Source organism: Dysidea avara, chromosome 3, assembly GCF_963678975.1.
Source record: "Dysidea avara chromosome 3, odDysAvar1.4, whole genome shotgun sequence".
NCBI lineage: Eukaryota > Metazoa > Porifera > Demospongiae > Dictyoceratida > Dysideidae > Dysidea > Dysidea avara.
In genome coordinates this window covers 36942462-36967245 of record NC_089274.1, presented here as the reverse complement: position 1 = coordinate 36967245, position 24784 = coordinate 36942462, and the positions used below count along the sequence as shown (strand labels likewise).

General features: G+C 37.5%; 1 protein-coding gene across 1 annotated transcript in view; it reads left to right on the top strand.

Annotated features, from left to right (window-relative positions):
- Positions 1–21876, top strand: part of LOC136250832 (sushi, von Willebrand factor type A, EGF and pentraxin domain-containing protein 1-like) — a 96469-nt gene extending 74593 nt beyond the window's left edge. The window contains exons 25-30 of the mRNA XM_066043152.1: positions 4327–4515; positions 4837–5334; positions 11901–12104; positions 19218–19403; positions 20661–20855; positions 21685–21876. Coding sequence (XP_065899224.1) covers positions 4327–4515; positions 4837–5334; positions 11901–12104; positions 19218–19403; positions 20661–20855; positions 21685–21692 — 1280 coding nt within the window. The 3' untranslated portion in view covers positions 21693–21876. The remainder of the gene's footprint in view (positions 1–4326; positions 4516–4836; positions 5335–11900; positions 12105–19217; positions 19404–20660; positions 20856–21684) is intronic.
- The last annotated feature ends 2908 nt before the right edge of the window (positions 21877–24784 follow it).

The window sequence follows — 24784 nt, the reverse complement described above, 5'->3', positions numbered from 1 at the left end:
GCGTTATACAACAATGATCTCTTTTTTGGTGTTGTTCACTCATTTGTGGACAGCAGGGCTTTTCCTTGTGTATTGTATATCTAATCAAAAACAGCCAAGCTGTAAAAAAAGGTGCGGCCCCCAAAAAGGCCATGGTGAAAAAAGATGTGAAATCCAAGGTGGCGGCCAAGAAATGGCTGTGATGGTAGGTTAATGGTTACATTTTAATAATGACAATTCAGGTGAATTTGGTGCCAAGACCAAGCGGCACAAAATTCACCTGAATTGTCGTTATTAAAATGTAACCATTAACCTACCATCACAGCCATTTCTTGGCCGCCACCTTGAATTTCACATCTTTTTTCACCATGGCCTTTTTGGGGGCCGCACCTTTTTTTACAGCTTGGCTGTTTTTGATTAGATATCACTTCTTTTTGTATTTGTATACTGCAAAGCCGGCCTATGGCTGGCTTTGGGGCTTTTTTAACCCATGTGTTTTTTTCTTTACCACAGGAAGATGAAAAGAACTTAAAGAAGATTTTTAATACTTCAATTATTTTTGATTTTATTAGTAATTATACTAATTATATACGTATATTTATTACATGCCCATTATTCCCCACAGGATATTTTTTTGCAGCTGATCTCTCTACTGGGTGACTTGAAATGTAGCTGAACTATATACAGGATGGTTTCTTTGTAGCTGAACTCTCTACATGATGGTTTCTTTGTAGCTGAACTCTCCATAAGGTGACTTCGTCTAGCTGAACTCTCTACAGGGTGATTTTTTTGTAGCTGAACTCTCTACAGGGTGATTTGTTTGCAGCTGAACTCTCTACATGATGGTTTCTTTGTAGCTGAACTCTCTATAAGGTGACTTCGTCTAGCTGAACTCTCTACAGGGTGATTTTTTTGTAGCTGAACTCTCTACAGGGTGATTTGTTTGCAGCTGAACTCTCTACATGATGGTTTCTTTGTAGCTGAACTCTCTACAAGGTAACTTCTTCTCTACAGGGTGATTTGTTGTAGTTGAATTCTCTACAAGGTGGTTTGTTTGAGGCTGAACTCTCTACATGGCGGTTTCTTTGTAGCTGAACTCTCTACAGAGTGATTTGTTTGCAGCTGAACTCTCTAAATGATGGTTTCTTTGTAACTGAACACTCTACAAGGTGACTTCTTCTAGCTGATCTTTCTACAGGGTGAATTGTTTATAGCTGAACTATCTACAAGGTAACTTCTTCTAGCTGATCTCTCTACAGGGTGATTTGTTTGTAACTGAACTCTTTATGTGGTGGTTTCTTTGTAGCTGAACTCTCTACAAGGTGACCTCTTCTAGCTGATCTCTCTACAGGGTGATTTGTTTGTAACTGAACTCTTTGCATGATGGTTTCTTTGTAGCTGAACTCTCTACAAGGTGACTTCTTCTAGCTGATCCCTCTACAGGGGGATTTATTTGTAGCTGAACTCTTTATGTGGTGGTTTCTTTGTAGCTGAACTCTCTACAAGGTGACCTCTTCTAGCTGATCTCTCTACAGGGTGATTTGTTTCTAGCTGTACTCTCTACAGTTGATTTTTTGCAGCTAAACAGTCTACATGGTGGTTTCTTTGTAGCTGAACTCTGTACATGATGGTTTCTTTGTAGCTGAACTCTTTACAAGGTGACTTCTTCTAGCTGAACTCTTTACAAGGTGACTTCTTCTAGCTGAACTCTCTATGGGGTAATGTCTTTGTAGCTGAACTCTCTATGTGATGGTTTCTTTGTTGCTGAACTCTCTACAAGGTGAATTCTTCTACCTGATCTCTCTACAGGGTAATTTGTTTGTAACTGAACTCTGTACAAGTGCGTTTTTGTGGGTGATCTCACTGCAGGTTGATTTGTTTGTAGCTGAACTCACTAAAGGGTGATTTGTTTGTAGCTGATCTCTCTACAAGTTGATTTGTGTGTAGCTGACCTCTCTGAAGGTTGATTAATTTGTAGCCGATCTCTCTACAAGGTAATTTGTTTGTAGCTGAACTGTCTATAAGGTGATTTGTTTGTAGCTGATCTCTCTGCAGGTTGATTTGTTTTAGCTGAACTCTCTACAGGGTGATTTACTTGTAGCTGAACTCCTTACATTGTGTGTAGTTTCTAGCTGATCTCTCTACAGGGTGATTTGTTTGTAGCTGATCTCTCTACAAGTTGATTTGTGTGTAGCTGATCTCTCTGCAGGTTGATTTGTTTGTAACTGATCTCTCTACAGGGCAATTTGTTTGTAGCTGAACTCTCTATAAGGTGATTTGATCTCTCTGCAGGTTGATTTGTTTGTAGCTGAACTCTCTAAAGGGTGATTTGCTTGTAGCTGAACTCCTTACATCGTGTCTAGTTTCTAGCTGATGTCTCTACAGGGTGATTTTTTGTAGCTGAACTCTCTACAGGGTGATTTGTTTCTAGCTTATCTCTCTACAGGTAGATTTGTGTTGATTTGTTCATTGCTGATCGCTCTAAAGGTTGATTTGTTGTAGCTGAACACTCTGCAAAGTATTTTGTTTGTAGCTGAACTCTCTCCACAGTGACTTGTGTGTAGCTGAATTCTGTGTAGCTGAATTCTCTAGAGAGTGACTTAATTGTAGCTGAATTCTCTACAGGGTGCATGACTTGTTTATAGCTGAACTTTCTTCAGTGTGACTTGTAATGTTCTGAATCTCTATAGTGATATATTTGCTTAACTCTCCACATGGTGACTTGCTTCTTGCTGAACTGTCTATAAGATTAACTGTTTGCAGCTGAACTCCTTACAGAATAACTTGTGATGTAATAAAATTCTATAATGGAGTAAATAAATTAGCCGAATGCTCTATTAGGGTGACTGTTCTATTAGAGTATCTCGATCTCGCATTTGCTACACGGAGTTGGCTTTCGAATCATAACTCAGTGGTTTGTAAACCGATACTTCTGTACTACTGCAAGGACTTTCTATGAAGATTATTCCAGCTAGACCTTCAGCACTTGTGCTGTAAAGCATTAATAAATAAACTAGTGTCCATTTGGTTCTACTTCGGGTACTTAGAGATAATGAGTTACTCTCTAGAATTCCTATGGATATAATTACATGAAAATAACAAGGAGAAAACATCCTGACCACCTGGTAGACTCCTGTAAGCGTTCGAGCGTAAATCGGATGGCTGCAGGTTCGAGGCTACCTAGGTCCAGTCATGGATTTTTTCTCCTTTCTCCAACTTTTCAAACACACCTTAAGTAGTTAAAGTCTAAGTAGCTAAAGTCTTTGAGCAGGCTGTAGGATCAGGTGCCCTACAGACCTTCAGCACTTGTGCTGTAAAGCATTAATAAATAAATAAAAATACACCGATTTTCAGCTCATTGCTCTAAGCGGTTTGCCTAGTAGACGTGAAAACTAATACTTTTTTTATTCATAAAAATCGATCGCGTAATTGTGACACAGGTTGGATTTTGTGTCATACCTCCATGGTCTTTATCTCGATTCCTTTCAAACCACCAAAAGGCACTCCTACGATGGTTACTCCATCTACATAGCAATTTTCAACTCATTCCATGAAGCGGTTTACCCTGTAGGGGTGACAACAAATCGATCTTGTTTTACGCGAATAATCGGTCATAACTCCTGAACCATTCATCGGATGTGTACCAAATTTGATGGTAGGATTCGCCGTTGGATTCCCTTTCTGTGTGCCAAATTTCAAGGCGATCGGAGTACGCGTTTGCTTGTTATAGCAAGTTTTGCAAGTGTGCGAAAAGATGAAGAAGAAAAAAAAACGAAGAAAAAAAACGAAACTTTGGCAGCTCGTATCTCGGAAATGGTTGGAGCGATTTCCTTCAAATTTGGAATGTATACTCCCCCTGGCTGGCGGGCAACTGTGTAGCAAATTTGGTTCCAATCAGATAAGTGATCACCAAGATACAAAGGTGTGAAAATGACGTTTTCGTTCTTCCTGTCAATATACTCACGGGTGTGGCGCGCCGACTTCTTGGGCCGCACGACACACTACCGTGTGTCTTGATACTGGACTGCTCCATATTTAGCCTTGATAATTGTTTAATAGTGTGTATATGGCACTATGAAGTCTTTGTTTTCTAAAGATTTTACAGTGTATATCATGTGTTGGAGCATGAAAATAGACTAGCTGTTGACCTGTCAACAGCAATTTTTATGTGTGTTTCTGCTCGTTGTAATTTGTGGAAGGAAGTGATAATATCATATCATATGAATATTTGTCTGAATAACTCATGATCCCTGCTACTATCCCTGGGTCATGGTTATTGTGGAAATGGCAGATAACTTTTTTGCTTGCATATGTGTACATTTATACCTTGCTTATTGCATTTTGCAGTTCCCTGTCGATCCCTTACTGCTCCTACCAATGGAGTGATGACTTGCTCACTGGGAGATGATGGAGTTCCTTCCTATGAAGACACTTGTAGTTTCACATGTAATACTGGTTATGAGCTAACTGGTAGTGACACTAGGACCTGTTTGAGCAACAGAATTTGGAGTGGTATGGAGACATTGTGTAGGATAGGTGAGAATGTGTGTGTCCTGTATATATGTATGAGCGTGTAGAGTGGTAGCACGATAATTGAAAGGTGTGATAGTCACCCACTTCATCATATAATTATGTTGTTCACTGGTACTAAGTAGCAGTGTGCATACTACTTAGAATAGCTATATACATACATAATGTACTGTATATAGGCTTAAAAGCCGTGAACCAGTATAGAAAACTGCACATAGTGATGAGTAATGTTATAGTCTTTATGCCCATAATCATTGACTTTTATTATGTATTGATTGTATTCATGTGTTGTAAATCTGTTTGTTGTTTTATTTCTGTTACATTCAGAGGGTGGACTGAACTGCACAGATTATGTTGATGTGCAGCGGATTGGTAGTCATGAAATGACTCGTGACAAATTGGCGATTATTCCACGCCTAAATTTTACTTTTAATGCCAGAATAACCAGAATCAGAGTCAGATTACTACCTGATAAACAAAGGAATGATTACCCTTACATACAAGTATGGAGAGCATCATCACAGGATTCAACAGTTTATACTAAAATTGCTCAAGTTCATTTGAAACCCAGTCACATAACTGAACCAACTCATGTGATAGCAACTATTCCTCTCACTGGTCTTAACAGAATTCCGGTTCAGTCAGGAGATGTTGTTGGATATTATCACCCATTTGATGCTCATCTTAAAGTGAGGACTATAGAGACAGCTGGATATGTGCAGTATCTATTTGAGGGTATTGATGGTTCTACTGCTAAATCAGTTGATCTCAATAATGCCAACTATCGCTCTGTTCTTCGTCAGCCATTAATGCACTTTACAGTTGGTAAGTAGAGTAAATTGTAAGTTTTATTCACATTCCATCATTTCTAGGTTTAATAAAAGCTTAATTTTATGTGATAGTTATCCAGTCCTTGGGCTAGGGCATAATTGAAACTGTCTAAGCAAACCCCTCAGTATTTACACCGTTTCTTTTATTGCCTCAGTAGTACCTACCTAAAAGTGTTCACTAGGGCTGAGCGATACTACCGTTTTAGCGATATATCGCGATATTTTGAAAGTATTGATGTTGCGATATTTAGTTATTAACTATCGTGATACCATGCCTGTATATTACTGTCATTAAAAAGCCATTTGTTATGCAGTACTAGGCTCAAGAATCCTTGTAAGTCATACCTGGTTACCCCTGCAGAGAGGTGTGAACACCATAACATAATTTCAAAGCATGTGTTACAATAACTGTTACTGTAAACAAGGTTGACAGTGGCTAGTTTGATGCTACTTTTGAAGACTTTCTGTAGGAATACTGAGGAATACACTATGTAGCACCAGCTATGATTGACATATTTGTAAGTATCGTAAAGTATTCAGTATCGTGAATAGTGGCTATTGTAAAGTATCGTAAAGTATTTGTAAGTATCGTAAAGTATTCAGTATCGATCGTGATACTAAAATGGCAGTATCGCTCAGCCCTAGTGTTCACTATGAAATAGGTTACCACAGTTTCAGCCTATTGTACTAGACAGTAGGAAGAGTGAAAAATCCATTTGTACCACAATGATACTGAAGATAAACTACAGGGGCTTACATTCCAGGCCATAACTTGTGTATACATTGGTCTATAGAGCTGGACTTGGCTCAAAGTGTTCATTCACCACGAGTCACCAAAATATTTTTATCCCTGTATCTCCTTGCACATACAAGCATTTTTTATACGTCTACCACATTGTAAATAAATGCTTATACATGTATCTTGCATGCTTTTAAAGACTATTCAAATGAAACCAAGACAATCAAAGTCTCCATGAACAGGTAAACAAAATAGTGTATAATTTTAATCTAACTTCACTGAGAAACAGTGAGAAACTTGCTTATATTCTCTTTATAGTATGGTACAAACTGCTCAAATACAACATCATTTTGCAACAGTGCAAACAATTTTAAAACTCGCTAATTAAAGGGCATGGCACCCGTTTTGATTTTGACTGTTCATTTCAAACCAATTGGGATGAATACTCACAAGCAAAATGGATTCCACGCCCTTTAATTAGCAAGTTTTTCAATTCCTTACACTCAAACAAGACAACGTTGCATTTGAGCAGTACTGTATGTATGGTTTCACCCATTGTTTCCTAAGGTGAACTGTGCAGGTTATTGCTGAGTTAGTCACATAATGTTAGACAAATCCTGTGTGGCCATACTATAAGTAATGGCAACATCAATGACTGATTATCAAACAGGATTCATACTAAACTACGTATGTCAATATCTCTAGTAGAGTGGTATCAACTTCATATTTTCACCAGGTGATAGTGCTATCCTTGTAAAAAAGTTTGAACACTTATTTTCTATTATATGAATGGATTTCTTAATGCCAATGTACCAATTATCAAACACCAGTACCTTTCTATCCAGTGCAATTTTTTGCAAACTTTGTACTATACTAATGCAATGACTGAAATGTCATGATAGTGTAGTTGTTGAAGTATGGTACAAGCATGCACATACAAGTTTCATGGGCAAATCAAAATTGTCTTACATGCATACAATCAACAATCAATGCATCATGAGTCCTTATCATTCTCGTTTACCTTCTTCTGTACAGCCTTCATTTAGATATCTTTCACATGGGAAGATGATAAATAGTTGATTAATACTGCCAGGAAATGTTACCAGGCTCAAACTTTATGGCTATTCCTATGGTGTTTTCTTTTACCTAATTGCTGGTAGTCATGGGCACATTTTGCATAGAAAAATGATCCATACTTTATGATGAGTTGCTAAACTGCACTGTACTAATTAAGACACACACTGTTCTTGGCATACAATACTTTTTATCTAAACTAATCATCTAAACCAAAACAGCTAAGTTGTGAAAAGAGTGCAGCCCCTAAAAATCCAAGTCAAAAAAAAACAAATGTGGCGGCCAAGAAATGGCTGCAATGATGTTTATAGCCAATTATTTTTAATAATCACACTAAAAAATGGCTGGAATTAACATCATTGCAATCATTCTTGTTCGCCACTTTTAGGTTCACATTTTTTCACTGCTCTTTTGGGGGCTGCACCTTTTTTCACAGCTTGGCTGTTTTGGCTTAATTATCACTCTTTTTGTAATTGCGTATCCCAAAGCTTACCTGAAGCTTCTTTTTTACTTGTCTTTCTTTACTACAGGAAACTTTCTGTAACAACTTTAAACAGGCTGTAGGACCAGGTGTCCTACAGACCTTCAGCACTTGTGCTGTAAAGCCTTAATACATAAATTTGTTTACTACAGGAAAAGAAAAAGAATTTGTTGAGTGCATTTGACTATGTGTACATGTGTGTACTATGTATTTAGCTACATGTTGTTTTGTAACTAGCACTCCTATTCTTGAATGGTAATACTATCGAACTTAGCAAACTACTCAACAGGTAAAGGCTAACTGAAGTCTTATTGAGCTATAATGACTAACAATGCAACATTTACAATAGTTCCTTCAGTGGTTTATATTAGTAAAGGACTCCAGAGGCTCTAGTGGATATACAGTGATAATAAGCTAACAAAATTACAATTATTTTAACAAGTACCAAGAACTTTCCACCACCACAACACATGTATTTCTAGTTTGGACCATTCAGTAGAGAAGACTTTGTTCTCCTTGAGTCCCAAGTTTTAATTAAATTGAACCAGCAGGCCTCAGGTAATGAGCAAAATGGTAGTGCCCATAACAACCATGGTTTCAATCTAACCTGAATAACTTGAGAATGACATATTCAATCTCTGTAATATTTCTTGTTATTTGGTAGTTGAATATAATCCCATAACAAAGTGATAGCTAATTGTCTAATAAATTATTCATCGGAATGTGCAAACTGTTTGAAAATTAATTATTGTGTGAATTACTGCTGTTGATAATATGTATAGGTGCTTGAAGAGTCGTGCATGATAGGCTCTACTGTTAATTCATGCACAACTTGCAACATGCTGACTTATAATTCCTTACCACAACAACACACAGACTTTGCTATTTAATAAAACAGCCTTTAGTCTCTGTGGGTACTAAGTTATAAGTAAAGTGCGTCAGCACTGATTGAAATGTGTTTGATAATTGTCAACCTATGCTACTTATAAAACAGGGTGATTGCAACTGATATGAACTCAACAAGTCAACATGCTACATGTTGACTTGTAATGTAGAGTGATTTGTAGCTGAGCCCTCTACAGAACTCTGTACAGGTTGACTTGAACTCTCTACAGGTCGACTTGTAAAATGGCTGACTTCTCTACAGGATGACTTGACACATAGCTGAACTCCCTACATAGTGACTCATAACCATATTGAACTCTCATCGTTCTGCTGATCCAATATAACTGATATAATCCAACAATTGAATGTGTTAATGTATAATACTCTCAATGGCAGCTTGACGTATTATATTGAAATGCGTCAAGCAATTAGCCAATAGAATTAGTATTACATTTGTTTGTCAAGGTCCCTTAACAAAAACCTGTAATACTAATTTGATTGGCTAAAATAGTGTGGTGTGTTTCTATTAGAAGTAGATGTCCAACTTGACAACTAGTGTTACCATAGTGATAGATGCCCCATGGCATAGCAAAAGCTAAGTAATCGTTGCTAGGGTAAACGTCACTTTGAGACCATAGCAAGGGTTGCTAAGTGTGACTGATCTTTTGCAGTGGTTATTTTTAGAATTTCTGTTGCCTAGTAACAGTTGCTATGGTTGTCGGATTAATTTGCAATAGGATGGATGGCTGTGGTATTCGGGATTAATAGTTCTTGCATTGTAAACAGGAAGGAAATTTTACTCCTTCCTGTTTACAATGCTCACACTATTAATCCCGAATACCACAGCCATCCATCCTATTACATATACTAATAAAGTGTATGTATGCAGGGGTGTAGCCAGGGTTTTTTGAAGGGAGGTTCCAGCACCAGCATTGAGTTACCAGAAGCAGGGGTCTGGGGGCACAGCCCCCAGCCGCCGAGAGACTTTCAATATTTTAATGAATCAAAACTCAGCAAAATTGCTATATTTTATGTAAAAAGTACATTAATCACGATGCATATAAGTGCCCCGCAATGAAGGTAGTACTAGATAAAGTCACCTAGTGGAAACAGACAGCATAACACATAGAGACACATAGGTCTAGTAATCTGTAAGTGATAGTTATCTCACTGTGGTATAACAGCCATGAATCCACTGATACAAATAGAATGACTTACAATGAAAACAATATAACTATACAAATATGCATAGCATGAATTCATTTTGCATAACACAAGTGATAAATTACTGGAGCTCTATATCTTTAAACACTGCACACCAAAGCTAAAACAGTATAAGGTCATGCTAAGTTTTGTACTAGAATGTCTGAAAAACTTCATATGGACATGGATATATTTACATGCATGCTCTATTAGAGTATACCCAACTGCTCTATTAGAGTATAAACCTGACTGCTCTATTAGAGTATATCGATCTTTTAAACAAATTTTGAAGAGGCCTAGGGCTCATGTTATCTCTGTAAATCCTTCCCTGAGAGATGAATGCAAGCTTTATTAATTGTTGTGCTGTGCCGTTACACTATATTACTCACTCATTTTGTCCTGCCACACTAAATGGTGTGTTAGGATCCTGCTTGCAGAAGTCTAAATTTTACAGGGGGGTCCTGAACCCCCCGGAACCCCACCTCCCTACGCCCCTGGTATGTATGACAGTTTAATGCATGTTCCTGCAAAGATTAGTCAGGATTACTCTGGCTTGCTTACTACTTTGATTATTGTATGAAAGTTTTAAAGATATGTATACTTATATGGCTTCTCATAGTATGGCATTTAAATGTAAGGAAGAAAGTCATTGTTCCGTTTGCTGAGAATAAAATGACTTAATTATTGCATAGTGTCTAATATAAGTTATTTGATATCAGTTTTCTCAGCATTATTGGTCCCATCAGTGGCCAGTATAATACTTATAGTACATTGGTACACTTCTAGAAATAGTGCCGATAAAGGTCACTAAAGGTAAAACATGAGATAGCATTATATCTAAAAAGTGGAGTATTATTTTATGGAAATTGTCATGGTTATATATATGAAAAGGTGCACAAGTAACACAATATATTTTGGGAGTTATACTACTATACTAATTGGTTTTCTGATCAAACTGCGATATTACAGAACAACTTATGCCTCAAAGTGTAATTAACACTCATTATTTTAAGATAAAAGTGTAAAGTATGACTGCTATAGCTGTATGAAATTTTCAAACTTCCTCAACATTATCTGACATACTTTGCAACAATCCAATGCTGATATTTGTAGCTACCACATGCAGTGACTGTTTACAAATTTGTAGCTACCAGTGACTGTTTACAAAATGTTTTGATACCAAACTTGGCTACTTTAGTTGATGTAAACCAACAAAGCAAAAGAAGAGACTGCCTAAAGGTAGTCTGAAAACCTTAAGTACCAAAAGTCTTAATAATATGTGTTGTGTATTTGAATCCACGTACTACGCACCAATTCCAACCCTGCACACTGCCTGAAACCTACCAACAGAGCTACATTGCTTTGGGTAGGATTATGTGTTATAATAGTACCGTATTTCTATATTTATAAACCGTTAAAAATATTTCGTCGAAGCTAGCATCCGACGAAAATTTATTACGCGAAAATTTTTTACCAACGTAATATTCGAGAACTTGAATGTCTACATATGTGGCTTAATATGAGGTAATATTCTTCTTAAAATCCTGAAAAAAATCATTGTAACCAGTTACACAAGTTACAAAGTTACAACTTTAACTACTAATATCTCAGTAATCTTTTATGACTTTATATAATTTAGCTCCTACAGGACACATTAAATGGAGTATATATTCACAAATATGCAAGTTGATGAAATGAGCTTATAGCTACAGCCATTTCACTCCAGTCCATTGCTTGACTTGTGACAGACAACTTCTGAATCTGGGGTGCAGCCTCCATGGGCGGAACGGAGACGCCACAATTCAGTTTTGCTGCTTGTCATTCTGCTTCTCCTGTATACAAAAAGGCCTCGAAAAAGGCCGTATAGAATTAATAAAGTTACGTAATTCACTGTTAAAAAATTTTCGTCGCTTGAGGACACAGGTGAAAAATTTTTAACACGAAAATTTAACTCGTGAAAATTTCTCGCAGCTTATATTTATAGAAATACGGTACTTAGACATTATAGGTGCATGATGTTGACTCACAGGCTACTGTAAGTTAGTACACTTGTGTTCATACCAATATTGTATTTAGTACTGCATTTCATTACATTGTGCTGTGCTGTCACATTTTACAATAGTAATATGGTGTAAAAATGTACTGATTGCATCTCTTGTGTATGCGTTTTACTTTATAGACATTCAGTGTACTGCACTAGTACCTCCAACTGATGATCTTGAAATGCTGTGTGATAATGGTGCTACATTTACCACTGGAGAGGGTTATGAGGGAGACACTTGTTTTATGTCATGCACTAGAGGTTATGAGCTAAAGGGTAGTGATGCTAGAACCTGTCAAAGTGATGGGACCTGGACTGGCAATGAGACCACATGTAGTAGAGGTAAACTGTGTATTATATGTCAGAGTTAAACAAAAAATCCAAAACTTTGAAATGAATGTATGTTTTGTAACTTTCAGTGTTGTCATACTCCTCTCATTTATGGATACTAGTATGGTATACCGGTTTGTTTTGTTGCTGCCACATATTATAGCATATAGTTGTATAAAGTTTGTACTTTAGTAGCTGTATTAAAGGATACGTCCAGGCCGTGTACATCCATAAAAATTGAAAACTCAGTTAATTTTTACTCTCTCCTTAGCACATGAAGGTTTGAATGTCAAGACCTTTGTAATGATGTTATTATTTGTTATACTATAGGAGCCAACTCTAGATTATTATAGTTACAAGAACTATTCACTTGAAATACTCAAGTGTATTATTTATTAGGACTGAAAATGGAATGCAACTACCAATAATGCCCTCAGATTCAATATCAGGCAGTTAATCAAATAGGCCACAGAAAATAGGTATTCAAAGATTGGATCTTGAATTACTTTTAGTTAAATCCCTGCAGTAGACTCTAAAGGGTTATGGTACACAGCACATTATATGTAATTTTTTGACTTTATACTTTTCTGTATTGCTATTTTAGTCTGAATTATACTAGTCCAATATCATTTACAATTAACCAAAGGCCGTTGGCAACTAGCTTTTTGGTCACAACTAGCCCCTCTTTTTAGCCCCTGACTATACCGTAGGAAATTTTAAAGATTTGATTGAATCAGAGAACATTTTTAAGTTTACATTTACAAGTGATTGATTTAAGGAAATTTGATTAAAAATTTTCAACTTACATAATAGTAAGGCTATTTTGCAGTCCACTATTAATACAAAATTGCCTTAAAATCTAACATAACAATATATTATTCTTTTAAAAATTGTCCGTAACTATAGAAGTTTGTTCATTCAGATTTTTTACTATTTCCTTAATTGACTGCTGAATTCCTGGCAATTACTGGCCAAATTGCTGAATTGCCAAATTGCATCATATTACCCTTACTAAACACAGAATAGCAAAGTCTAAACTTTGGTAAAAACCAAACTACGAAATCCCAACCAACTGTCTACAAAAGAGCCTTACATTCCGGAACTATTGTTTACTTGCAGTGCAATCCATTTCACAGCTGATTTCTTCGTGATTTGTTCCATTTCCAGTGTTGTGCTTGCATATATCTACTCATGCACCATGCCATGTCTGGATAAAACACTCGAGGGTCATCTCCTCCCATCTCCATCGATGTATAGCAGTATCTTCTCGGTAGTACAACAGATTCCAACTCAAAGAATGATTTAACTCACCTATATTAGTAATAAACACTTACCCGTGATTGCATAACAATTGTACACTGTACCTGGTTATCCCTGGAATGGGACCCCCATGGGAATGTCCATTTCAGTACTAGCACAACTCACTATTAAACATACTAAACGGTTTGTAATGAAGCTAGATGTTATTCCCTGTGTGATCTATAATGCCATGCAGCCATAATATGGTGGGATAAAGCACTTGAGGGTCATCTCCTCCCATCTCCATTGGTGTATAATAATGTCTTCTTGGTAGTACAATAGATTTCATCTCAAAGAATGATTTAACTCGCCTATTTTAGTAACAATAGGAAACTTACATTGATTCTTTAAAAGTGGATTAAGGAAGAACTAGGTATTTTATAAGATCTAGGTACTCTAATAGAGCAGTCAAAACTACTAAACACTTACCCACGATTGCATAACAATCACACACTAGTCCAAAAGAATCCGGTTATCCCAGAAACAAGACCCCTATTGCATTTTACTATTAAACATGCTAAACAGTTTCTAGCAAAGCTAGATTTTATTCCCTGCATGATTTATAATGCCATGCCACCATATGGCAGCTGCAGCAGCTAATAGATTATTAATTTACAGGCCTTAATTTAATTTTTAAGGTGCCGAGGACAAATGTCCTTACATATTCACAAATGTACAGACATAGAGTCAAATTGTACAGACATGAGCTAGAGGAGCACTTTACACTGCTGGAATTGTAATAAGGAACTTCCATTGAAAGCTTTGAAGTTAAATACAACCACATAGCTGCAACATATCACCAGGCTGTGGTCATTACAGCTGCTGGTGATAGCAGTACACAAAGGGGAGGTGGAATTGGTAAATCCTTGGGTTGGGAAAATGTAGGTCTCCTAGCAACCAAGTGACAGTTATTGTTAGCACTACAAACAAACATGTACACATCAGCTTTTATGGTACCAAATTGGCTTTGCAAGGGCATGTGTGTCCTCCCAAAACTAATTATGTGCAGACATTGTGCTATTTGTGCGGATTTTGTCCGTTGACTACAATCTTGTCACAGCCATGTTTCAAAGTCTTTCTGGGTGAGTATGCTCCCCCTCCCCACTTAGTAATAAATCTCTTTAGTCTATCCCTTCACTGGCACTTTGCTACACAAGAACCTTGACAATGTTGGGTATTAATAAATAGCTACCTTAAACACAAATCAAATTTTGTATAGTTTGAAGTGAAACCCACCTCTCCTTGGGGCTGGTTGTAAAAAATAGGTAGCCACTGGGTACCGGCACATATACAGGTATCAAATTTGCTATGGTACCCGAGAGCCTAAATTTTTTAGATGCTTGTATTCAAGATAGCTGCAATATACCTAACTATAAAAATGATCCTTAAATTTAGTCTCAGAAATTTAAGCCAGTTTGCTTTTAGAATAGCATTCATGACCAACAGCAATACCCTCCAATTTAAAATCAGAAAGCAAATTTCCTTGTTTTGAAAATAGTTCTATGTAACGTTAATGGTGACCTTGTGGCATTACTCTAATTCATGACTCTCAAACCCACATGCATGCGCAAATACATTATACATAACAGATACAGTAGATACTATAAGTAACAGTGTTACATCCTCCCATCCTTCAAAAGGGCTTGTCCTCAAGCTATCTGTTAGTGTACTTCTTGTTGTGGTGGGGGCTCTGATGCAGTTGGTAGTGTTCTTGTATTTTCTCTTTGTAATTGTAGGCTTCATCAATGGCCGAGTGTGCTGCCTAGTAGTACTTTTAGTATAGCGATGTAGCTCCCAAAATTAGCCAAATCATACACCTTTTCATATATAAAAGCATGAAACTTTCCACATAAATAGTATTGGGGGCTCTGACGCAGTTGGTAGTGTACTTGTATTTTGTCTTTGTAATTTTAGGCTTCATCAATGGCTGGGTGTGCTGCCTACTAGTACTTTTAGTATAGCAACGTAGCTCCCAAAATTAGCCAAATCGTGCACTTTTTCATTAAAGCATGAAACTTTCTACATAAATAGTATTCCTATTGACATGAATTTTTTGATATAGTGCCATCTTACTTTGGCCCCTTTTCTGTAACACCTTATTTGCTATAAGTTATTGTTTAAGTCTGAGTCCTTGTAACTAGGTTAGGTAATTCTAAGGCTGCTGCACAAGTTGTTGTCAGACCTTCAGTACTGGTCACTGTAAAGCATTAATAATAATAAAAATAGTAATCGCAGATTTGACCTGTGGTGACTTTTATGGGGATGGCTTGTGCTAAATTGTGTCATCCAGATCTTAGCGATAAAGATAGCTCTTCGCAATAGTTCTGTGTGTCTATTAGCTGCAAATCATGAGGGATTCAACAGTTTTGCATCTGTGGGTGATCTGCAGTCCATCCCAAACAACAGGTACGATGGCTTTCCCCTGTTGCATCATGAGGAATATTACAATATGCAAAGAGGATTCCACTTAAATACTTGTCCCATTGAGTACCATGTTGAGCTGCATGTTTACAGAGAGCACTCTTTAGCACTGGAGATGGTAGGCAGTAGTGTTAAGCTTTATGTAGGCCTAGTTTCTGACAAACATCAGTCATTAAATGTGACATTAGGTTTGTTCCCCTATCTGACAGCAATGCTTCTGGGATGCCAAAAAATGGGATGACGTGTTCTGTAAGCAGTTTAACAAGTCGGAGCACATTTTGGTTAGCTACAGGGTAAATCAGAGGCCATTTGGTTAGAAAATCTTGGAAAACAACTATGTGGCAGTTGCCTACAGAACACGTGGCAGTTAGAGGCAAGTTCATTATGTGGCAGTTAGAGGCAAGTTCATGACATCAACTCTGATTATTTGAAATGGCTTCTGGACCGGAATGGGGTGAGGTGGAGGTTTGTTAACATGGCCACTTCCACTCACAATGGCACACTGGGGTAAGCTGAACAGTGTTTAGTGACATCTGCGAACATCCCAGGCCACCACCAGTGTTGTACCAGAGCTCTATAAAGCTTTTCTCCTGATAAATGTCCTGCCATTGGCCCACTGGTTTTCCTCTAGTAGTTGTGTGCAAAGATGTTTGGAAACAGCACACATCGTTCTTGGAGTCAACAAAATAAAGTACGCTATCAATTATAGCAAAATGACAAGGTTGTACAACAACTTTCCTTGCTTGTATTTCATCATCAGGCAAGGAGGTGATCATGGAGTAGAAACTAGATAATCTGCTGTAGTTCTGGATCATCCTGCCGAGCTTGGCTGAGATCTGTAACTGAAAAAGTGGGTGCATTGTAAGTACTTGCATTGTCCACACTGAGCAATGTAGGTAGGTATATCTATATTACGTAATGATAATGGTTCTTATACCACTGCCATCTGCCCATTCTCATCAGGGGAAGGTATTAAATCTTCATTCGAAGGATTGCATGATAAAGCATCTGCATTCACATTCTCTCTGCCAGAATCACAGATAATCTTTACAGTATGTACATCACTAGCATACACTTGACTCCACCAATGTGCATGCTTTGCGCTTGGGCTGGGGGTCTCCAGAACAGCTTTAACAGCAGAATGGTCTGTATACACTGTGACATTGTTGCCATAGAGGAAATGACTAATGGCCCTAACAATGGCCAAGGTTTACAGCTCTGTGATACCATATTGTTTTTCAGTAGCTGATAGGGATCTACTGGCATATGCCACTGGATGCAAATGGTTATCATCTTGCAGCTGAGATAAATACTGCTCCTAGGCCTTTAATGGAAGCATCAGTTTTCAAAGTGAAAGCTTTAGAGAAATTGGCGTAGGCTAGAACTGGAGCATTGACTAGAGCCTCCTTAAGTTGTTGAAATGCTAGTTCACACTCAGATAACCACTGAAAGGTTACATCTTTTTGAGTAACACTGTGCAAGGGTTGTGCCACTGCTAATGAACCTACGATAATAGGAGGTGAGTCCTATGAACTGGCTAACTTCCTTAACAGTGGAAGGGCCTGGGAAGTTATGTATGGCTGTGATTCTGTTGTTGTTAGGTGATATTCCTTGTGGAGTGATTACCCGTCCCAAATATTCCACTCTCTGGCAAATAAAGTGACACTTTGATGGCTCCAGTTTTAACCCTGCACCTTGGAATTGTTGTAGGACTTGTTGTAGATGTCCCAAATGAGCTTCAAATGTGTCTGATATCATCCAAGTATACTGAAACAAAGTCTAGTCCTTCCTCAGGGTTCAGTCCCATCAATATGTTTTGCATTAAGCGTTGAAACACAGCAGGGGCATTCTTAAGGCCAAATGGCATGACTATGAATTTGTACAGTCCTTGATGAGTAATAAATTCGGCAAGAATCAGGATGCATTTGTACTTGCCAGTAGCCAGCAGCTAAATCCAAGGTGGAAAAATACTTGACATTCATAAGTTGATCAAGTAAATCATCAATCCTTGGTAGCAAGAACGTTTCAGTCTTTGATACTGAATTCAGTGTGCGGTAGTCAATACAAAACCTCAGTGACCCATCTTTTGGACAACGGGGCTGGCCCAAGGGCTTTTTGAGGGAGTGATGACTTCCTGTTCTTGCATATTGTACAGCTATTTTGCTATTTCCTGTCTGGAAGCAAATGGTGTTCGTCTTACAGGCTAACATTTAGGTACAGCTTCACCAATATCAATCCTCATCTGTACTATTCCTGTTTCACCACATTCTCCCTCCTCCAAAGCAAATGTAGTATGGTATTTACAAAGAAGTTTAGAAAGTTTTCTCTTATCCTGCTCAAGGGAGGCCAACACCAGCCTCAGAAATCAACTGTACTAAATTCTGCTTGTGGCATTCTACAGTAGTGGTGTGGACAGAATGAACAGGTTGAGCATGACAGTGAGACAGGTTGAGCATGACAGTGAGAGTGGGTTTGTGATGTTGACTCACCATCCTCTAGCTCCAGGGACTCTGGTGTATTACTGGTCGATTCTACTAGCTCTGCCTCACAAGCCAATCCTAACAAAGTGCCTTCTCTAATTTGGGAGTTATACCTGTAGGATTACTTAATAGCACAGTGACAAACCCATGAGCATCACTGCACACTAAAGTCTCACCTAACAGGGGCCATCGGGCTCTTTTCCTTTCTCATCAAGGTGATAGGTTTGCTCAAAGACTAGTAGTCCATCAAGCTTACTTAGGGTTGTAGACTTCACCTAGCAACCACCCCACCCCAAATTTCTGTCAGAAGAAATCCTAGAATGAACACTGCCTGTACTAGCCAGCTCAACCATTTCAACTGTTCCAGATTAATAATTGTGATCTTGAAAAAGAGGTAGTTAGTGCAGGTAACTATCATATAGACTTTCAGCCAGTCACCCCCTAAATTTCTCCCTCCTCCCCTTCCTCCAATAAGCACTGACTTCATTCATCTGGGGGAAAATTCTCATCCGAACACATGTGACTGAACTGAAGATGCACATAATTATACTTATGGGTCAAAGAAGTAGCCACAAAGTAGCCACAATACATTGTGAACATTAAGGAAAATGTGTATGTGAAGAATATTATATAGTTAGTCAAGTATTCCTGGGCATGTGAAATAATGTTATGCAACTTCAGTAATAGTAACAGTTTTTATTTTCCAGAGAAACTTGCAGAGCTTTATAAATGGTGTGCTTGAGCTTGGTTTTGCTCACCAATATAGTGATAGTTATGATAATTGATAAAGAAGAATGTAGCACTAGGTGACGTCCCAAATTGCACACATAAATGATATCTACAAATAGTTACAAATTACTTGGACTATTGTCATTTGTATTGATTAAGCAAAATTACATAATACTTATGTTGCATTAATTTTTAGTTCCATGCTTTCCACTCTCTCCTCCGGAAAATGGAGACACAACTTGTTCACTGGGAGATGATGGAGTACTGTCTTATGGTGACACTTGCACTTTCATATGCAACACAGGTTATGAGCTGTTTGCCAGTGAAACTAGGACCTGTTATGGCTATGGACGGTGGAGTGGCACAGACACCATTTGTGTTGGTATGAGTTTGTTTATTTTATATGGCTATAGTGCTTATTTAATTAGAACATTTTACATGTATAATTACTGCTGACAGACATCTTAGTTCAAATTTTCATTTTACTGCAGAGGTTGTACCTTTATGTCTCACAAATTATTGACTCCCAAATAGTAACTTGGTAAGGTGAAATCAAAATTCAAGAAATTAAAATTTCCTGAAATTATGTTTCAACCACACCTGGCTGCTTTTTTAGAGTATATGACTGTGCTTCAGTCATTACAAATTTAGGAGATGAGCTAATTAAGTGCTTCATTCAATAACCCCGTATATTGCTATATCTGTGCAAAATAAGTTCACGTAAGGCATGACCTAAGCGTGGCTAATGTAGCTTACACTATTTCCGCACTTATGTAATTGACCCTATGCGTCTCATCCTTTTTATAATTTGCCACATGAGTTGACAGTTTATTAATCTTTGCTATTCAAAGTATATGAACTAAATATTGTAGTGCTATAGGTTTCAAATAATTATGAATTATGTCACTTGAACTGTGTGCAAAATGAATCAGTTATAGATGTGCATACTGCCTCCCCACCCCCCCCACCCCTCCAACCCCACCCCACTTGTAGGCTGTAATTTTGTGCATGTGTGTGTTGTATGGATGCAATTAACATTAGACAAGTCTACATTTCCAATGTACAGTAACTGGGTGTGCCAGAAGCTACCTCAACTAGGCATAGGAGAAGGTGTACACTTAGAACTTTAGCTCTAATGTCTACACATGTGTACCTCTCAAATTATCAACAGAGGCATTTGTTTATGTCTTTTAAAGTCCATAATCGTTGCTAGATTCCATGTTTTGGTGGCAAAAATCAGTGATTCTCATTGAGAAAATAAAGCTTTGCGATTGCATACAACTGAAGAAAGACTGCGAAAAATTGCTATGCTGAGTGAGTTACTTATATTAATATCCAATTCAGGAATAAATGGTACTGGGTTAACTCTATGGTACAAACCAACAAGTAGTTGACCTGTTTCTTCCAGCTGCTAAGCAGTGTTACCAAGAAATGAATAACTGCACCACAGCTTCCTTAGTTTAGTTAGCATTATTCAGCTTGTTACCCACTCTCGCTTCACACATCATGCTTATGATTATGTAAAAAATGATTAGTGTGTAATTATATTTGTAACTGAACTTATTTATATTCCCCATGCATAATGACATAGAGCTTGATCTTGTGTATAGTGATCTATTTTCCTTCTTTTTGGATACAGCACTTCCATGCAATGTGATGCTTACACCGTCTAATGGAAAGATAGTGGGATGTACTTCTGGTAGTATGGGGTTGGGTCATGTTGGGGATATTTGTTATCTGAAGTGTAACAATGGCTATGAGATGGTCGGTAATAGCACTAGGACCTGTCAGAGTGATGGGAACTGGAGTGGTACTGATACCACATGTATAAGAGGTAGGTAATGTGTGTGTTTTCTTTAGTGTTGTTTAGTTTACTAGTAAGCATAAATTACTTTTAGTATACTGTACTAAATCAAAACCATAAGTTTTCATCTTAAGTTTACTAAAACTAAAAATATTTTTTCCTACTGGTACAAAAACTAAACTAAAAACCTATACTAAACAACAGTAGTTTTCTTACTATTTGATGTTTCAATCTTTTACTGCCATATTTTACCAGTTAACAGCTGCAGCTCATATAAAAGTCACCCATGGATACACCAATCACAGCCTAAACTATTAATATAAGAGCTGCACTCAGATAAGAACCAAAACTTGTATTATGCAAGTGTAGATAAGACATTGTTGAAGCAGAAACCAGGCGAAGTTGTTTTAAGCCACAAAATAGCATTTTTATAGGATTTATATAATTATATGGTTAACTGAGCTCAGTCAATTGATAATCCATATAAATCCCATGGGTTTACTGCTATACAAGCCCATCACAGATAGTACAGTAGACCCTCAGTTATCTGACCCTCATTTATCTGTACCCTCATTTATCCGAAATTGGAAATGACCGTTCTATTAGAGTATTTTGGGTAAAAGTGTATGCTCTATTAGAATATTTCGACATATTTTTGTATAGAAATGTATGGGCTTCAGTTATCTGAACAATGAACACTTTTATCATTTCCTGAAAACAAAGGGATTTTGATAACCGAGGGTCCACTGTAATTGCTTTTGCATAGTTTTTTTGCAGAGTTGTTTTCCTTGCTGACATGTTGCAGTGGCTATTAACCAGTCACAGTAAAAGATAATACTATTTTTTTTTCTTCTAATAGGTGGATGATCAAGTTAAAAACTTTTAGCTGCTTGTGTAGGTTATTGTCTATGTATATGTACATGTAGTCTCTAAAGCATATATGACTTGATTTTGTAACAAGTGGTAGGCTCTTATATACAGACTACAATAACCACTATATATATATATATATATAATTATATAGAAATTTCCTATTATTGCATGTTCTGTTTTGTACACAACATATGTGTTATATACATTTCATATCTATAGCTTCTCTAGCATTTATAGTGTTCAACAGAAATGAGAATTGATAGGAGATCTCAGCTGTTTGTCAAACATCCCAGTTGACTGAGAACAAAAAATGTGCAAAAGTTTTCCTGGGTAGCCTACATACCACTAACTGCTTGCCTTCTGAGGCTCATCAGCACTTGATGAGATGTGCACCACTGAAGTTCCCTTGTAATTTGCCGTCACTCTCAGTGACTCAATATGTGGAATTATCAGGTCCCATTTTAAGCTAAAGTTACCAGTAACCAAAGTAACATGGTATAGTTAGTAACCTATTGGCCAAAGACTAGTACTAATTTTTTTATGGCTGGTAGCTATTTGGCACTGTTGAGTACATGACTCTTGTCTACATTACTAGTATCTGTAGGACTATATCTACTCTCAGCAGACTAAACAGACAATCCCTGGTCTGGGGGTGAGACTATATGCCAGCACTTGCACATAGCTACACACTACAGCATAGTTTATTAATTATCAATCTTCGAAGTAGTGTAATTTTTATAGCTTCCTTGCCATGTGCTTTTTGTATATTAGTATAGTTGCTTGTATCCGAGGTGTATTGTAACTGTGTGTGTGTGTGTTTGAACATCCAACTGAAGTCAAACAATGCCCGCATGATTTTGGGCTTTGCAGTGTGAGGACACTGATTTTCCTTTCCCCAACCCCCTGTTATAATTGTGCTTGTCAGGGGCGTAAGGAGGGGGGTTCCAAGGGATTAAGGAACCCCCCTGTAAAATTTACAAAGTGTATATTTAGCCGGTCACCAGTCACGGTGCAAATATTTATTTAGCCGGTTGTTTGTTGTATAAACATCTGGAAGTGTCACCTATAACTTAAGTATCAAACACACTAGTTGTATGAAGGTAAGTTTTTGGGTGAGTTCGGGATGAGCTAGGGTTGAAGCAAGCGTCCCGGTGAAGCTGGGCCAACCCTAGCTCACCTCGAACTCACCCAAAAACTTACCTTCATACAGACAGTGAAAGTCATCATTACGTTTAACAGGCAAACGTCAGGTTAGCGTTAGGTTTAGGGTCAAGTTCAGCTTTGGTTTCTTCTTCACTGGTATGGGTTAGACTATATAGTATTTTATATTTGTAACATTTAAATAGTACAAAAATAAGAGGAGCACCGGTGGTACAGTGGTAGAGTGTGGGTACTCCAAACCTGGATGTTGTGTGGGTTCGAGCTTTGGTCACATCACACTTTTTTCTCCATTTCTTATACCTTTTTGTGTCACAATTTTTTCTCTAACTTTTTTTTAAAAATAGCAATGACCAGCTAAATAAAAAATTTAAGACTTCTGAATTTACAGCAGGACCCTAACACACTATTTAGTGTGGCAGGACAAAATGAGTGAGTAATATAGTGTATGGCACAGCACAACAATTGATAAAGCTTGCATTCATCTCTCAGGGAAGGATTTACAGAGGTAACATAAGCCCTTTTCAAAACTTGTTTAAAAGATTGATTTACTCTAACAGAGCACTCAGGTATATAATAGAGCAGTCACATATACTCTAATAGAACATGCATGTAAATATCCATTATGTTAAGGAACTTCATTACTGAAGTTTTTCAGACATTCTGACGTAAATACAAAACTGAGCATGACCTTATACTGCTATAGCTTTGGTGTGTAGTGTTTAAAGATATAGAACCCCAGTAATTTATCACTTGTACTGTGAGTAATGCAAAATGAATCCTGCTATGCATATTTGCAGTTATAATGTTTTGATTGTAAGTCACTCCATTTGTATCAGTGGATTCATGGTTCTTATACCAGTGAGATAACTATCAAGTACAGATTAGCTGTCTGTTTCCACTAGGTAGCTTATCTAGTACTAGCTTCATCCCAGGGGGCACTTATATGGTAGGGCAGGCAAATTTTGAGTGGATGTGGACATTCTGGACAAAAGCACCAAACTTTCTCCAAATGTTGTCTATCCTATCACCTTTCAATTTTTGAAGGAACCAGAATCTACTTTTATGGCTTCCCATTATTTTGTGCATTTAAAGTACTTTATGTAATGATATCTAATCCAAAACAGCCAAGCTGTAAAAAAAGTGCGGCCCTCAAAAAGGCTATGGTGAAAAAAGATGTGAAATCCAAGGTGGTGGCCAAGAAATGGCTGTGATGGTAGGTTAATGGTAAAAATTTTAATAACGACAATTCAGGTGAATTTTGGTGCCGCTTGGTCAATTGGCACAAAATTCACCTGAATTGTCGTTATTAAAATTTTTACCATTAACCTACCATCACAGCCATTTCTTGGCCACCACCTTGGATTTCACATCTTTTTTCACCATAGCCTTTTTGAGGGCCGCACACTTTTTTTACAGCTTGGCTGTTTTGGATTAGATTTCACTTCTTTTTGTATTTGTATACCCCAAAGCCGGCCTATGGCCTGCTTTGGGACTTTTTTAACCTATCTTTTTTTCTTTACCACAGGAAGAAGAAAAGATGAAGCAGATGTACTTTAAATATTTCTGATTTTATCAGTAAATGTACAAATTATATATATAATACATATATTTATTACAGAACTGTCCATGGTGGTTTCTTTGTAACTGAACACTCTTCAAAGTAACTTCTTCTAGCTGATCTCTCTACAGGGTGATTTGTTTGTAGCTGAGCTATCAACAAGGTAACTTCTTCTAGCTGTTCTCTCTACAGGGTGATTTATTTGTAGCTGAATTCTGTACAGGTGATTTTTTTGCTGCTGAGCTCTTTACAGAATGGTTTCTTTGTAGCTGAACTCTCTAGAAGGTAACTTCTTCTAACTGATCTCTCTACAGGGAGATTTGTTTGTAGCTGAACTCTCTACAGGTGATTTGTTTGCAGCTGAACT